Source organism: Haplochromis burtoni, unplaced genomic scaffold (genome assembly GCF_018398535.1).
Source record: "Haplochromis burtoni strain Fernald_Lab_line unplaced genomic scaffold, NCSU_Asbu1 Contig_343, whole genome shotgun sequence".
In the NCBI taxonomy this organism is placed as follows: domain Eukaryota; kingdom Metazoa; phylum Chordata; class Actinopteri; order Cichliformes; family Cichlidae; genus Haplochromis; species Haplochromis burtoni.
In genome coordinates, this window is record NW_024582704.1 from 403324 (window position 1) to 420035 (window position 16712).

Genomic DNA, 16712 nt, shown 5'->3' on the forward strand with positions numbered 1-16712 from the left:
CTGGATTTCCCTCCATACCAGCTTAAACCAGAATCATTATAATGGAGACATTTGGCAGTCACAAAATCTTGAACTGAGGTCTGTGGAAATATTCTGTCACCACAAAGATTATGGGAGCAGAGGGATAACTTCCAGGAGGAAAACAAAAAAAAAACAACCCAAAACTTTTTATAACTTTATTTGGGGTAAAAGCAGCAAGTGTTTCAAAAGCTTTTTAATGAAATTTTATTGTTGAGTTAATTGAGGTTACTACCTCAAAATAGATGCTCAAAGAGCTGCTGAGTGTCAAGAAAAAGGCTTCCAGAAGACTCCGTTTAAATTTTCTAAACAGATTACCAAAACTGTAAATTATCCATCACGTATTTGGGAGTGTGAAGGAAAGGTCAGTCAAGAAATTGAAAGAATAATCAAAAGAGGTTAGGTGTGCAACTAAAAATACCTAAATTGCAACCCAACTTCCAAAGAGATGTGGCCTTTTACAGTCGGTCACAAAGAGAGATGAGGAGCAGATGCAGTGGCGCTCCTGAAGAAGCACAAACAGACTGATAACCACCAAACCAACAGGCAGTGTTAAGGTACACGTCAAGTTTACGTTCAAAATTCTTTACATTAAGCTGATAGCACATTAACACCAACAGAAGTTAAAACTCTAACATGGATTTTATTTCCACAACAAAAAAAATCATGTGCTTGTGTTTTTTCTTAAAACACAAGCTTAAAAGAAATGAGATAAATTATCCCTTTGAGGAGACTTTGTTTGATGTTCCTTCCGCCCTTCCTTCAGCCTCTTTGCAGTAGCGCCGCACCTACAGTCTCTGCATTAGTCACCAGCAGGCAGATATGCAATCTTACTGTGCAAACAATTAAAGGCTGCTCCTCTGCACTTAAAACTATTCACTCACGTTGCCGTGTTGTGGATTAACTCAACATGCTTACACATTAACCCCAGAGTCGCACAAATGAATGGCATTCCTTAGAGCTTCCTTGCTTAAACACAGGGTAATGAATGTGGTGTAGAGCTACTTGTTGCATGACTTGTTGTTTTGCTCGTCACCTTTGAAGTTGGCTTCTAATCTACTACTGTCAATTTGACTTCGCTTTGATAGCGATGGAAACAAATTACCATGTGGGGAGAGACTTTAAAAATACGCACAATGCTTAACAAATTTATTCGACCACCACCCAAAGTAAGGTTTATGCCACAGCAGGCTTAGATTAAGAGTGATGCTAATTACAAAACTATTTTTTATGTTTATGTAATGGTTCATCTAACAGCATGCGCAAGCACTTCAATCAAAATTATCTTGCTTTACTGATCCATTGTATCTATACATGTACCCGATGTGTGCGATTATACATTATTATAAACCTCAATTTATATTTTTTTATTCATTCTCCACTTACATTTGTTTCATGTGTCCCGTTCGGGGTACATCACCTGTACGTAAGGGTCAACAAAATTGAACTTTGTCAAAGATGGCACTGAACACGGCATCAAGAATCTGAAAAGGTCCCACGGGCCTCATATTTTTAATGCTAAAATTTAATTTCTATTGTTTTTCATGATTTTCAAAATTACCTTTTTACAAAACAGGCTTAAAAAAAAAAAATTCTGACTTGCTTCTAATTTTCTAAAAATATAAGCATTTTCTTGTTTTTATGATACATGACCTAATGTATTTGTTAAGCACTGTATAAAGAGGGGTCATAATCTATTATGCCCTATCATAATATTTTAATTCAAGTTGTTTGACAGACAATTTAACAAGGTCATACAGTCAAGCTGGTTATACTGCGATGAGGAAATACTAAAATATGTCAGGAAACACTGCTCTGAACATTGTGAGTGTAAACAACAGGTGATCAGGCAATGTGACAATGAGTAATACGACCTGTCATTAAATACAACTACAGACTAGAAACGTGCATACAGATGAAGGGTGGTGTGCAGCTTTTTTAGGAATTTAGATAATGTTGAGGGATATGAAAACTATGTGCAGTTGTGAACTTGTCAAAGACTATTGAATGGTATGCATTGCATACCAGTGGCGTATCCCTCAAAAAGAAAAAGAGTACAATGTCTTTCTATGTCTTAAGTGACATAATTGTGTCCTTCTTAACCTTTGGCTGGGCCTCTACCTTGAAACAATAAATCCAGTGTGCTGGTCAAAAGAAAGAAAAATCAAAAACTACAACTGTAGCACTGATAGGCTACTGACTGTTTGCAGATAGAGCTCCTCTGTGCACTAATATAATCCCCACACAGCTGGACTAAACGTGCAATAAACCTCTGTATGAGGGCAGACACAACTGCAGGCCAACCAGAAACAGTTGTGGCTAACCAGTGTTGTGTAACTGATGTCAAAAACCACAAAGAAACTCACATTCACTTCCAGCCATTTTGAGTATATGGGCAAAAATCAACAGGCCAACAGAATTTGGGAAAAAAAAAAAAAAAAAAAAAAAAAGTGGACATGGTAACCGTTAAATATTACCTACAGACGTTCTTCTCCCAGTTTCAGCTAAAGTCAAAGTCAACCAGGCTGCTCTATTAACCAGAGCCATCAAGTTTTTAGGTGAGTAAAAGTTACGTTTTAAGTCGTCAGTTCAAGGACGAGAGAATCTCGGAGAATCAATTTAAACTGCAAAGCTAACAGAGACATGATCAGGAGAGCTGAGATCTGTATGCAAAACAGGTATTTAATAACACACTTCAACTGCAGTCTTATAGGACCTTTTTTAAAATAGTTTTATGACATAATCAAAAAATTGTACGATGACGTCTGATCTTCTAGGGTGGGGGGGATCAGGTCTCAAATTATCCATTTTGTACTTCTACAAACCAGCACTCCTAATGGCCATTAGAAAGAGTGCTGACTCTAAAAAGAAGTGTGATTGTATAGATGTGCATGAGAAAAAGTCCCAATGCTCGACTGATTTATGATCTCAGTTAAACACTTTCCTTAGGAGAGTGTGGTCGCAAATGCAGGTTTTAAGTATTACAGACATCAAATTGATGTTCATTATAACAAAATTCCCATTAGGGCTGTTGGATATAACGATATATATCGGATAATGATATAAAAACATCTATAGTTTCATACGACGCCATCGTTTGTTTTGTGGTGTCGCAAAATAAACTGTTTACTGCAATATTTTTTCATCATTTTGATGGTCACTGTAGTGGCTATATTAATTTGTTAAAGTTCTGTCTTTCTCTTATATTTAATATGACCACACTACTGACGGACAAGCGCCTGTTTTTACACGTTGTCGTTAGCAACCACAACGGTAAAACAATGGCGTGGCTCCGCCGTCCGCTTGTTTGTTTTGCATATTAACCTTTCACAAAAGCTCGAGATCTTGTTGAGACTTTTCAAAATAAACTAAATCGTGAAAGAGTATGCAGAGTATTTACGGATGAGAAGCGTTAGGTGCTAAAAATAAACCTTAGACTCAAACGTTGGAACAGGCTTTCTAGAGCACGCCGTGTAATAAGTACAAAGAAAACGGCGGCCGTTACAACTTATGTCTAAAAATGTATAGCTTCATGCATCGGTTAAAAGTCTGAACTCCAGGTACACAGCGCCCAGATGAAAACACTTCACGCAAGTCGAGCTGCCCGAGATTCACAGAATTTACAGAAAATGTTACTTTTGTGATTTATATCGTTATCGGGATGATAGATGTCTTATATCGGAATATGAGATTTTGGTCATATCGCACAGACCAATATGTGCGATATGACTCCCATAGAGGAGTCTCACAGAGTAAAATAAACAATAAAGCACAGTATGCTTTTGGGTGTGGCTAGCTTGCAACTGAAAAGGTTTCTCAATTAGTTTCACCCCTTATGGTTTCAAAAAAACAAAAATGGTGTCCGACAAAAATGCTAAACTCGAGGCTTTAAACAGAACTTAAACAAATGCGTGACAGCATTCCTGTTCCTCTTATGTATACATTGCATGACTGAAACCCAGTGACTGTATGTTTTGCTTACCTCCAATACTGGCCCCGCCCCCAAGATGATCTGCTCCACTCCACTAGCAAAACCCTTCTGACTGAGAGCAGTCAGATGATGAATGAGGAAGTTTGTGCTTTGCGTCTTCCCAGAGCCGCTCTCCCCAGATATAACAATGCATTGATTCCTCCGTCTCTGCAGCATGGCGTGGTAAGCCACATCTGCCACGGCGTAAATATGTGGCTCCAAATCTCCCAGTGTATGATTATCATACATCTTCACATACTTGGGGTTATAGATGGGCAGGAATTTGAAGGGGTTAATGACGATGAGGATGCTTCCAACGTAAGTGTAGATCTTTTCCTGGCGGAAGCGGGAGCGCAGGTTGTCCAGCAGCGTGCGCTCGTTGAGCTCTGGCAGGCAGCACATATCTGCATGGTCACCCTGAGATTCAGGCTGTGGCAGCAGTCCACGCTCCATCAGGCGCCTGCGCTCCTGTGTGACCTGCAGCCACATCTGAAGGCTGCCGCCATAGTGAATCGAGCCATCCAGATTCTTCTCCCTTAGCAGGAAGCGGTAGTCCTCGCCACCTGACAGCGGCCGGTGCTCTAGTGCGATACGGGGCCAGAGCATCATCCTCTGCACGGGACAGTCGTTGGGGTTCAGAATCCATTCTTCACCTCCAAATTCTTTCACCTCAGCCAGAACATAAAACTTGGAGCGGTCCAACTTGAGCCGTTCAATGACACGTTCAATGGCTTCAGCAGCTGTGGTGGTCTTGCGGGCGCTGATTGGGCAGTAGATTGTGCCTTCTGCCAGGGCGCCTGGGTAGATGCGCACGGTTAACTCGGAGTTCTCGAAGCGCGGCCGACGACCCAGGGTGCCCATGCCACCAACGCCATCACGAGCACTCATGGTGGATCAGGAGCTCCCATTAGCAGCAGCCCGGCACTGGCATGTTCTTAACTGTGTCGGAGGATCCACCAATTCAAGACATTACCACTGCAAAAGAAAGAACAAAAAGGTTGATTTAAAAAAAAAAAAAATAACATCAACAGCCAGACTTCTTTAGTTATCATGACAAAAGCAATGAAAAAATAAACTTCTGTTCAACTCATCATAGCCTCAACAAGTACAATTATTTTTTTAAACTCCTGGAGGCTTTGAGAACGTCTCTGGGCTAAAACTGAAATGAACCTTCGAAAATCTAGTGAGTTAAGGCCAGGCATTTCAGCGCAGCTCTCTGCAATCTGCCCGATTACAAAATCTGGCAGATTATGACACAAAGACCATGTGCTGTTATGTAATCTGCCAGTGGGCCAAAAATTTTTTTTAGATCCTGACATGTATACTCATAGAAAGGAGAGGCCATGAGGATCTACAGGATTACCATTAGCACACACCCACACTGCCGAGCACACACACATAAGCTCTTGCCAGCAGCTGCCATCCTCTTTACTCTATGCACAATCACGCCATTCACAAGTTCCCGCTTTAATACACAGCAGAGGGGCATCACAGGGCGAGCAGAGGCCACGGACAGACGAGGACAGGAAAAGAGCTGGAATTAATGACCAAGCTGCTAAGCAAAGACCACCCCTGATAGAATCAGTGAACCTAAAGTTGCTCTTGAAAGGTCAAACATCCATGTACTCTTATATAATAAAACTAAAGAATACAGCAGCCCACATCCCCCTTTGAAACAAATGATAAGAGTTCATATGCACTACACTGTGTTCAGGTACAATCAAGCATTGCAAGTGATAGGATGTAACGTCTGCTTTTAAAAAACAAAACAGAGCGCTGGAGGCAAACTGTAGATTTTTGTTCATGTTCAGACTTGCAGTAAACAAACCTCATAATTACTTGGCAAATATGATCATTTATGCCATATAAGACTGAAATTTAAAAAAAATTAATTAAGAACAAGGGAGACAGATTTTTTTGGTATGTGTGTCTACCAACCACATCTGAAGCCTCATCTAACGATGGCAACATTACAGTCTTGTGTGTCATCACACCCACACCCATCCACACCCACATATTAATTCATAAAAGCAGTTTACATGTAGAACGTTATTTAATAAAATTGGTAATATGCTCATCTAAAATTCGACATCCCAGGAATATTCATGTAGCTTGATAGTAAACTGAATGTATCCAGACTCATAATATAAAGACTTGGCAAGAATCGAAGTTGATTTAACTGTTACAGTGGTCACAATCTCTTTTTTGCCTTATGAACGTTGCTGAATAAAGGTCAAAGAAGGTTCTTTGTTACTTAGAAACAGGAAAAATATCACATTTTGACAATAAAATGTCACCACTTGACTATTTATGTCATGATTAGCACATGAATTCACAAAAAACATACATGGACCTTCATTTGAATTATCAAATGAATCAGCTCATTCCTGTCAGATTCAAAACTGTACAGAAATTCCCTTTAGGTGCTCCTGATTCATAACAATACTGAGAAAGGAAAGCACAAAATACCTGGCAACAAACCCCAAAAACATTGATGCTTCCAAGTACAACCTGTGTGGAGATTGAAAATGGCCTTAATCCAACCCCCAATTTATCTTTAATATTACAATGCCTGAAAATAAATTGGATCAATTTCCTCACCAACTATTACATGAGCACCATGACCCCAGCAGAAAAACCCTGGAAAACAGGAAATGGAACAGGGACACATATAGTAGGTGCACAGAGACGAGTACAAAGGACTCCAGCAGGGAAATGATACAATGCTGCACCCATCCCTGGTCATTTCCTGTTGCCCCATATCCAACTCTGTGTGTCACTTCAGCAACTTTGATACAAACATCTGCCATGGTTCACATACAGGCGCACACAGAATTATATATATATGCATTACTTCTTTCGATCTTATATAAGTCACTCAGTCTTACTGCTCACTACTGAATCCATAAACTGGAATTAATTGAGTGCAATGTTTTCCTGTTTGTGTGACTCGACTGCGTCTGTGTGTATCAGCGTGTGTTCTGATCACTGGGTTAGGGCGTCTCGAACAGATGGTCAGCTCGCTGCTTAAAGGATAGGGGATGGGGGGATTTAGGGTTGTGGCAGTGCTGCACAGTGCAGGGCCATGCTGGCAAACTCGCTCTTTATCATCACATGAGGACATTCAACTAATAGACATCTCTGGGAAAACCTTACTAATCACAGGACATCTTCCACCATCTTCAGTCACTGAAGCGATATGACAAAGTCATTTCATTGATAATCAAACACATTAAAGGCTAATAATTATCAGGGCTGCAAACCAGGCAAATCTGGCATTTCAGTGACAATATGTTCAACTCCACCCCCCCCAAAAAAAACAAAAACAAAAAACAGAACAAAACTATATTTTTAGATTTAAAAGGAAGATTGAAAATGCAATTGTTGCAAAATCTACAGAATTTTTAAAAGGTGAGCAGATAAACATCAGGTTTAACAATTCTGATATTAACTAGTCCTGTAACCTACAAACACAGAATATCCAGAAAAAGAATATAATAGACCCGAGTTCAATTAATTTTTATTTGGTCTAATAGAGTACTGAACAGTTCTGAAAAAAAAAAACCCAAAACATAATAATAAAAAAAAAAAGTTTTTTGTTTGTTTGGGTGGATGCATAAACTACAAAAAGAGGCCATTGCAGACCTTTTTATTTCCCTGGTTCACGTCACCCTTTATATTATAAGCAAGTGCTTCTTATTAATTTTATTTATAATTTACCTGCCCAGTACAACAACCTGTGAGAGCTAATATTAATAAGCTACTCTTAAGAGAGTTAAAATAATTAACTAAACGAAATATTTTGTTCCAACATACACATCTAGCACCAATGGACATTCACATCCTTCACTGATCGCATGATTCACATTGTGCTCAAACAATCAAAAATGTAAGAAAGGAAATATTTCTGGTATATATCGTTTCACCTGAGTGCCATGCCTGTACGTCTGCACACCAACTTAAAAAAGGTCTGATTTTAGATAACTCTGAGGTTTGTGCCCTTAAGGAAGTGACAAAGCAGATGGTGCACAGCTGGATGAAACCTGCAGTGGCCTATTCAGCTCCTCAAGCAATTGAACTAGAAACAGACCTGTTGCATCACCTGGGTAGTCATGGATAAGGGCTTGTTGTCAAGTAGTTTAATCTGGAATCAGCTCAAGATTTTTATTTTTGTTTTTTTACATGTCAGGAAAGAACCAATCTCACCTAATATATCAAACAACTTCAATCCCAGGATTCCCGCTTCAATCTTTTGTTAAAGTTAAACTTTGCTGAACACTGATAGTATCTATTAAAGTTAAGAGCAGCGCTGGGACTTATCTGCTCTTGGATCAGTAGGTAAACACAGACTCGAACACGATCAAAAAGCAGAAACTGTTGGTTTCATTTTCTTGTTCCATCCAGAAAGTCCCCTCTTTCTTTGGCAGAATAAATGAAGCATTTTCATTCTTTGGCACATCCTCTTAAAGACAGTTTCCTCAAAACATCTGGGTGAGGCCCTTTTTGTTACCACCAACAAATGCATATCTGTTGTTTTTATAGGTCTGGGAATATCATTTGAGTCTCCCAGGTAGATGTAAACTTAGATCTTTTTGGCAGATACTGATATTTGAAGAAAATTACTCTATGCATTTCTTTCTGTAATCTGAACATTGAGAGAAGCCTAGTCTGAGGTTCCCTCTGACTGAGGTTCAACCACGTGACTCTTACTATACAATCGCTGACACTGAAGGAATGTCAGGATCTAGTTTGGTCAGCTTTTTACAACGTGAAGTCATCTTTCTGAAAAGTTTAGTAGGTGTATGTCATCAGTGCCTAGCTTGTTCAGGGCTCATACTGTTACAGAGCCTCAATATCACACATTTACTAACTGGGAATTTGTATGTGTTGCACTAAGGTGTGCGAGTTGGCACTGGACTGTGAACCCTCCCATTTGGTTTGCAGTTTTTAAAGTGTTAATTTGTAGATTTGACAGCTTCACAAAGCCAACTTTAGCTGCTATGTTTACGGTCCACATCTCGCAGGATTAACAGTGTTAGTTTATTACTGTTTGCATCAGTCATACAAATGCGTTTGTCAGCTGTTTCTTTAAGCCACGACTCAGATCTCTGGCCTTACCGGAGTTATGACAGCCACACTAAATGCAGGGTACGCCTTCTTAACATTAATGTGAAGTTCAACATTCATTTTACTCAAAATGCTCTGCAAACAAGAAAAGGTTCGAGCATCATTTTTATAGCTTTCAAAAGAAAACCGCACGTCCGTATGGTAGTCACGAAACGTTTTTGTTTAAGTGCTGACATAATATGGAAGAGTTATTTGAATGCTACAATCATAACATTAATAAGAAAACAAGACTTTCATTAGCGCAAGTTCAAGAAACTAACAAGTACTTTACCTCATTGATTATGTTAATATTTTATCCATTAAAAGATAATGTCATAGTTTCTTAGAATTGGTAGTTTGCCATTTTAAATACCTTTTTTATGTAAGCAGAGTGTAATAGGGCATGCTTACATGGGAATGCACGTTTATTGATGACTACTTGTAACACACATGCAGAACGTGCCAATTATGAGATTGCAAAGATGAGATAGAGGTAAGATCCTGGGAGCCAGACTATGTTATGCAGCACCACAAGCAACAAATATAAAATTATTTCCCCATTTTTAAACAGACCTACACAACCTTCAACAATACGCCCGGGGCCCCTCATTATTACAGGTGGAACGGAAGCCACATAAAACATGGTTATCGGCGACTCGTAAAAATAACTGTAAAAACAGATTAGCATGAGCTAGTGAAAATTAACAACTGAAGAAAAGATGATAAAGCCTTCTGTATTGGCTTTGAGGAAATTTAACATATCCTAAAAGGAAAGAAGACACACAGAGCAAGTGCTGAATGACTATATTAATAATTTCTGAACGTTTAAATCAAGCCAAGATTTGGAAGGTTTGCTTGTTTACAATGTGGGTAGTTTAGCAGTCAGATTTCCCATAAGTCTGCTGTGAAATGGTCAGTTATAAACTCTAGAGAGCTGTAAAGGACTAAATAAACGTTATTGGAATTGCTAAATAGTGCAGGTAGAAAAACAGTTGGACTGAGAACCACATTGTGAACAGTCAGATAATCTCCACAGTCTTAGCATCCGGCTCTAGGAATGCAGAAAATTCAAGTGCAACATACTGAGTCAAAACAACCTGAGAAGAAAAAATCCACAGTATCTGCTCAGCTCCTACAGTGGCTTATTTGTTTAAACTTGAAACCAGGCAGCTTTGGCTCAGGTGGCAGAGCAGGTTGTCCACTAATCACAGGGTTGGTGCTCCCATTCGTGTGCGAGTGTTTGTGAATGAGCGATAAAATGGCAGATCACATACAGTCCAATCACAGCTGACTGAACAAATATTAAAATAAGTAGTAGTATTCTATTTAATTCTCCAAGCAGTCATGTTGTGCTAATAAATGTCAGAGTTGGCAAAATAATGCAAATGCATAACACTGATTAAAGTTCAACTGCAAAATCATTCATAGTGGCACTAAACGGGCCAAATGTTGTTTTATTTTCATTATTTTGATTTGGATCAATTCAGAATTTACATTCCAAACTTTAAGTGATGAAGAGACAGAAAAAATAAAATACATTTTCCAGCAAAGACGTTAGTGGTGACGTTAAGAAAAAACATTGCAGCCTTTAATACATGTATTCGAATATAATTAACACAGATCACGCAACTACAAGGAGATCACTGACGTGTATGTATGTTTCTATCATACAGCTTCACTGGCATGAAACAAGCAGCACAAGAGTTACCGTTTGCCTGGCTATGATGCCGCATATGTGCAAACAGAAACAGCAACTCAAAAGCTCATTCTCAGAAAGAACTACTACAAGTGGTTGACCAACATCTTAACAGCCTTTTGGAGCCACCCTCTACAGTGAAAACACAATACTTCAGCAGCTTCAGCTAAAGTCTGCAGGAACAGTAAGGTCAGCTGAATGAAGCAGACATGCCACGCTTGCTCGGACATGTTCAACAAACCTGTAATTACAAGTGACCATTCCTTGCACCCAAATGTGCAGCACCACTCTGTCTCTTCAGTGTCTTAGAGACATAGTTCACCTTCAGCCCGGAGGCAGCAGTGTAGCTTAGCAAGTGCAGCCCTGACCTTCTTAAGCAGATAGCTACAATTCCCCAAGCTGTTCAGACTCTAAGGCTAACAACAGAAAAGAGCAGTCTACTGGATCAATGCTCAATGGGTGATTGGCCTGAAAAACTATTTTTGGAAGATTTTCTAAAATGTGAGGACTGCTGGACACACAAGATTTAGCAACAGAAAATTATACGGGGGAGAAAAAAAAAAAATCAGCTCATGTAGTGATTACATGATTGTTAGCTCAACTAGTGTAAGCCCCGCCCCCTTTCATTAAAAAGTTTAATTCAACTGATGTGGAAAGGGGGAGTAAACATTTCAGTAAACAGGAAAAAAGAAGCTTTAGGAAGTGTGACTAAGCGATGCCAGCTTAGCATGCTAGTGGTCAGCTCATGAACTGTAGCTTACCAGCCAACCCTGTAATACATCCCTCCATGTCACAAAGACTAGAATAATTAGATTAATCTCAGCGTGCAGCTTCACGGTGTGAGCAGATCCCATCCATCACTGTTTAATCATGGTTTTTTTTTAGATCTAATTTGCTTAATGTAACCTTAACAAATGGCAGGAAGATAAAGCTACTGGATGATTGTGGAAATCTTTATGCATTTCTTTTCCTTCTTTAGCCGAAGACTACGCGTACGTACAGCATTTCCTTTGGAAAGTGTACAAACCATTTTGGAGCCATACCAAAGCGGCTGCCCAGAAGTGAATGGTTGACAGAGGTCAAGTTTTCCTAGACTGTGTGGTAAATTGACTGTAACATGAGGATATGGCACATCAGCCTACTGTAACCTCTCCCTGTATTTAACTCACTGGTAAATGGCATGTTTGCATCCTGGATTTCTTGTTTTCCATTTACCCAAATAGTGTCAAACACTAGAGTCAGCGTCTGTAACATTTTGGTTTTGTGGTTTTGTTGTGTTTGCAGATGATATATGCAAATAATTCCTTCAAGCCCAAATGTGCTCACTGGTCCAGAAGCTGGAGTCGACCTTCGGATGATTTTAAAGAGATGGGACAATGACATTGGCTCATGTCATTATCAAAAGGCACTCAGAAAACTGCAGTATCTGAACATGATCCATATGGATACCAAGTTACCTGCTTCCACTTACTGAAATGCAATCTCAAACCCATTGGCTATAATCTAACAAAACAGTTATTTTTCATATCATGTATGTACGCAAACAACGACCAGGTTGGTTGAAAACAGCAGAAATGCCAGAACAGTGAACAGAATAGCTGATGGATGCTCAGAGTGAGGTCTAATTACAAAATGCATAACATTATTATAAGAAAAGACCAATTTCTAATAAGATAACGTGACTGCACTTCAAAAAAGGTCAAAGTTCAAGCTGTCCAGGGAATCTGCAACCTAACTGGTTGGCAGATGCATATGACCAGAAGGCTGTAATTTTAGCTTCTTATGCACTGACAGCAGTATGGTTTCAGGCCCTTGCATACCTTAACTAACTTGTTGTGCTCTCCGTTTCGACAACTGCTAATGACCAGGAAGCGGTGGCTCGGGTGTGGAACATGAGCTTCGGCCAAATATTCAGAGAGCCAGTTAGAATAGGAGGATAAAAGGATTGAAAGGTATAGATTCACAGAACGAGAAACTGAACTCAGAGAATTAAGGAGATACAGGAACAGGCGGCGAGAGACACGCGGAGAAGAGGATGTCGGCTTCCTGAAATCTTAGCTGTGGGAAAGTGAGAGTGAGAGCACAATAAAGGGAGAAGAGTGAGAAATGAAAAGGCAATGCTAACACACAACTTGGAAAGACAACACTGTGGTGGAATTTATTTATTGCTACAGTTTCACAATTAACCTGATAGTTTATTATTTAATTTCTACAACTGAGAGCTTACGAATAGCACCGTCCTGAAACAAACAGGAGAAGCTACACTCTAGTTTCACATTAATGCTGAACAAAAAATGAATCATTTCCACTGAACTACTTCTTAATCTTGTTAATCCAGGTACAAAGTTCACTGTGACTGTAGGCAGCACAGAATAAACCTTTCAGAAAGGTAAGAGCATGCCTTTGGAGCTTAAAGACTACACCAAAATCACACCGTATACAAATACAAAAAGATTTCATGACATCTGATTTGCAAACCAGTCTGTTGCAGATACTGCTACTGGGTTTTACAGTGTTGGATGCAGTTTTCTTAATCAACAGCCATAACCTTTGAATCATGGCGGTGGTACACTGAGATCATTCAAGTAAGTATGGATGCTGCATTTCCTTTTCACTTACACTGGAAATGTAGGATGTATACAAATTGATTTTTTTTTTGTCATTCATAAGCTAAGCAGGGTTTTTTTTTTTACCCACCCAAATAATAAATTAGCTTAGCTAGCTTCGCTTAACAGAAACAGAGCAATCACATTTAAAACAAATTGTAGTATACTAAAATACTGCTTGTTATGGCTCAATCACAGTGAGGGGGGGGGGAACAAAAAACAACGTAATGAATGACAACTCAAGAATATCTTAAGAGTCTACAGATGATTATGTTTAGACAACAAAGGTGACAGACAAGTGGAACAGGTTACCATTCAAAGGGTTGGCTGATCGGACAAACTGCATGCATCGCCAGCTGATTTTACATCACACACTGCTAACACTTAAAAACTTGTCTTACAAAAACACTTAAGTCAATGTCATCAAAAATGTGCTTAAACAAGTCCAGGCTGGACTCGCTGTCCATGCCATAATTAACAACGACTGACGACCAACTCCCCTCACATTAACTTCAGCTGAGCGCCAACAGGTGACACGACTGCCACGAAAATATGTCACTGGAGGAAACGCCATGTGCGTTTGCTAAATTAAGAGCCTCACTTTGCTATGCAGGACCTATTCTTGTTGTTCCCTGAAGGAGAGAGTGGAGGGAGAAACCAGAGGAAGGAAATTAATTCAGAGCAGAGCGGGAGTCTCAAGGACAACATTATTAAAAAAAACCCAAAAAAAACCCCCACATTGTACGCTACTGTGTGCTCTGATATCTATGGTCTCTGCACATTCTGCACCTTTTCACTCGTCACCATTTTAGCACACTGCATTTTAATTATTGTAAGGTGTGCTGCAGCAAATCCTAATCCATCCCGCTCCTCTTCAAGTTTCAATGTGACTTCAGGTTCAAAGAAAAACCAACAAATCCAAAGTGCAAGGTTAAGTCAAAAGCTTGTAAATGACAAGTGGATTTATTTTAATGGACCCTCGTAAAACAGGCTGAAAGAAACAGGAACATGGACTCTCTTACAAAAAGGTTATAGGTACTTTTTCATTACTATTAAATCTCTTGTGTTAGTGGCAACAAGAAATGACCATGTCACGTTTTTGATTTACCTTTTTGGATGATTTTCCTCAAAATCAGTCAGACCAAGTGACCTGTTCAACTGCAGGCTGCTCTGGAGACTTGATATTAAAAAAAGAAAGAAAATGCCACTGGGGGCCTCTATGAAAGCACACTAGAAAGAGTGGGAGTAAACAGCACCACTCCTCTGTTGTCGCCACAGAGAATTCCACTTCCTGTGTCCACTCCCCGGACAACGAGAGCAGCTTTGCGTGACAGGAAGGGCCGCACAAGGGGTTTCGACACAACAATACCATCACGCCATTGTTAATAAAGTTCCATTTCAGCTTTGCTTCTAATTTCATATTGATCTTTCAGTTACTTTATGAGCAGGAAACTCACTGCAACACAAGTTGGAACAAAAGGAGTTTTGAAGAAAAGTAGTTCAAGATTTCACATTGAGGACAAACAATGAAGCCACGGCTCATATACAGATTTGTTATATTCCAATTCAACCCTGTTTGCATTCACTTCAAACCAGGAGCGAGGGGGAAAGGGAGACAAAGCAAGTTTTTGAACAGAAAGGGAGAACACCAATAAAGGAGAGGGTTTTGCACAATGCAACAACCAGTCGGGATATTTTTGACAGCTGCAGCCCGCCACACAGTCGGGGCCGGTGTGATCAGGGTGTGAACTCTGCAATCAGCAGGACATCATTATTTTTTTCCCCACTAATGTTCTTTATTAGAGCATATGAGTGTAATTCCTCATATAAACACATTCCTTAGAAACCCATACAGAAAGATTCTGTAAAAAAAACAAAAGGATTCGTGAAATAATCTGTTCGAGCTTCATGCTCATGCTTCTGTTTCTAGAGTTCAGATGCAGTAGGTGAGCTGGCCATGTTAGCCGATAGCGAAACACCTGCTTGGAAACTTGTCCATGCATTCAATGGACGTCGTCCACAGTAGACGACATGATGGCATGGACTCCTCAGTTATCTTTTAGTAACTGTTCCTTTTTAAATGGTCCTTCACTCTGGGTTATGCAGGTGTAAGTAAGCTTTTCTCTGCCTCCTGCTCACATTGGCCTAAATCTGCTAAGGATAAGAGCATGTCTATTATCCATTCGTGTGCTTTTGATTGTTTCTTAACAAAGAACAGGATGAAAAGCACAGCAGTATACAGATATGTTCTGCCTGGTGATAAACAGACCAGATCAGCGTTAGTCATAGTCATAAAAGTAAATAAATGTGAGTAATGTTTTATTAGTGTTATCAGTATCCAGCACTGTGAAGGTTTTTTCAAGGAAGCTAAAGGGGATTTCACAAAAAATGACTCGACACAAAACAAAATTGCAGAGATTTTCTACAGAAATTTGCAGATGCACACTTTTAAACATTCCTGCTTTTGTTTTACTGAGGAACTTTCCACCTACTCACTATTTCAGGCTTTACAGACACATTATGGACCTGTAGGTGAAGAAATCTGTTTGCAGAGCCTACTTTGGCTTGGGCCAAAATGTTGAGTCTAAAACAAGGCCGTGTTCTTGGTCTGACCTCACGTTTATATTTTATTGTTTTAGAGGGTGGAAAAATGTTTTTCCTTTCAGACTCCATTCTAGCTCTGGAAATATCAATATCACCCCGCAGTTTAGATTTGGCCAGTGACAAAGGAAAAGTACACCACCCTACAATAAAAGGCGCCAGCCGGTGGAAGGTACATCATCAACAGCTGTTTGGGTTTTCGGTCTAACAGTTTCTTGGAAATCATACTACAAAAATGCTCATATGATCACTTTTGTCTCTCTTTTTACACCATTATGATTGGTAGAAATTTATGAGCTCAGAAAGCTACAGCATAACAATGAATGCCTGAAGTGAAACAACTGTATGACATGCATGGAAACACATGCACATGCCAATTTTCACTTGAAATGAACATGAAAAGAAAAATAAGTCCTTCTGGAAGAAAGCCGTTCCATCTTGTAGCCCATCTTGGTAACACCCTAAGGCATTTTTTCAAGTAGTTTTGACATTCCTACCCAATTGAATAAAGAGAAAATTCATGTACCAGGATTTTTAAGGTTAATTTTAACAATTTGCAATACGCCGAGTACTGTAACAATTTAGCAACCACATGTTGCAGCCAATCAAAAGGCAGCCACAGAGTTTTTGTAGATGTAACGACATTGCTTACTCATGTGACCAAACCGTTAGCTAGCTCTGAATTAGGAGGTAGGTTTGTCAAACTAAATGTTTC

At 39.5% G+C, this 16712-nt stretch overlaps 1 protein-coding gene across 8 annotated transcripts in view; it reads right to left on the reverse strand.

Annotated features, from left to right (window-relative positions):
- The window catches only part of myo9aa (myosin IXAa), a 100514-nt gene that overhangs the window by 75913 nt on the left and 7889 nt on the right, over positions 1-16712 (reverse strand). For 7 of the 8 annotated variants that reach the window (XM_005942494.2, XM_005942498.3, XM_005942499.3 and 4 more), the window contains exon 2: positions 4001-4963. In XM_005942494.2, coding sequence (XP_005942556.1) covers positions 4001-4876 — 876 coding nt within the window. In that variant the 5' untranslated portion in view covers positions 4877-4963. Of the gene's footprint in view, positions 1-4000; positions 4964-14504; positions 16697-16712 lie in introns of those variants that run through there. The other variant, XM_042228711.1, reaches the window with a different exon arrangement.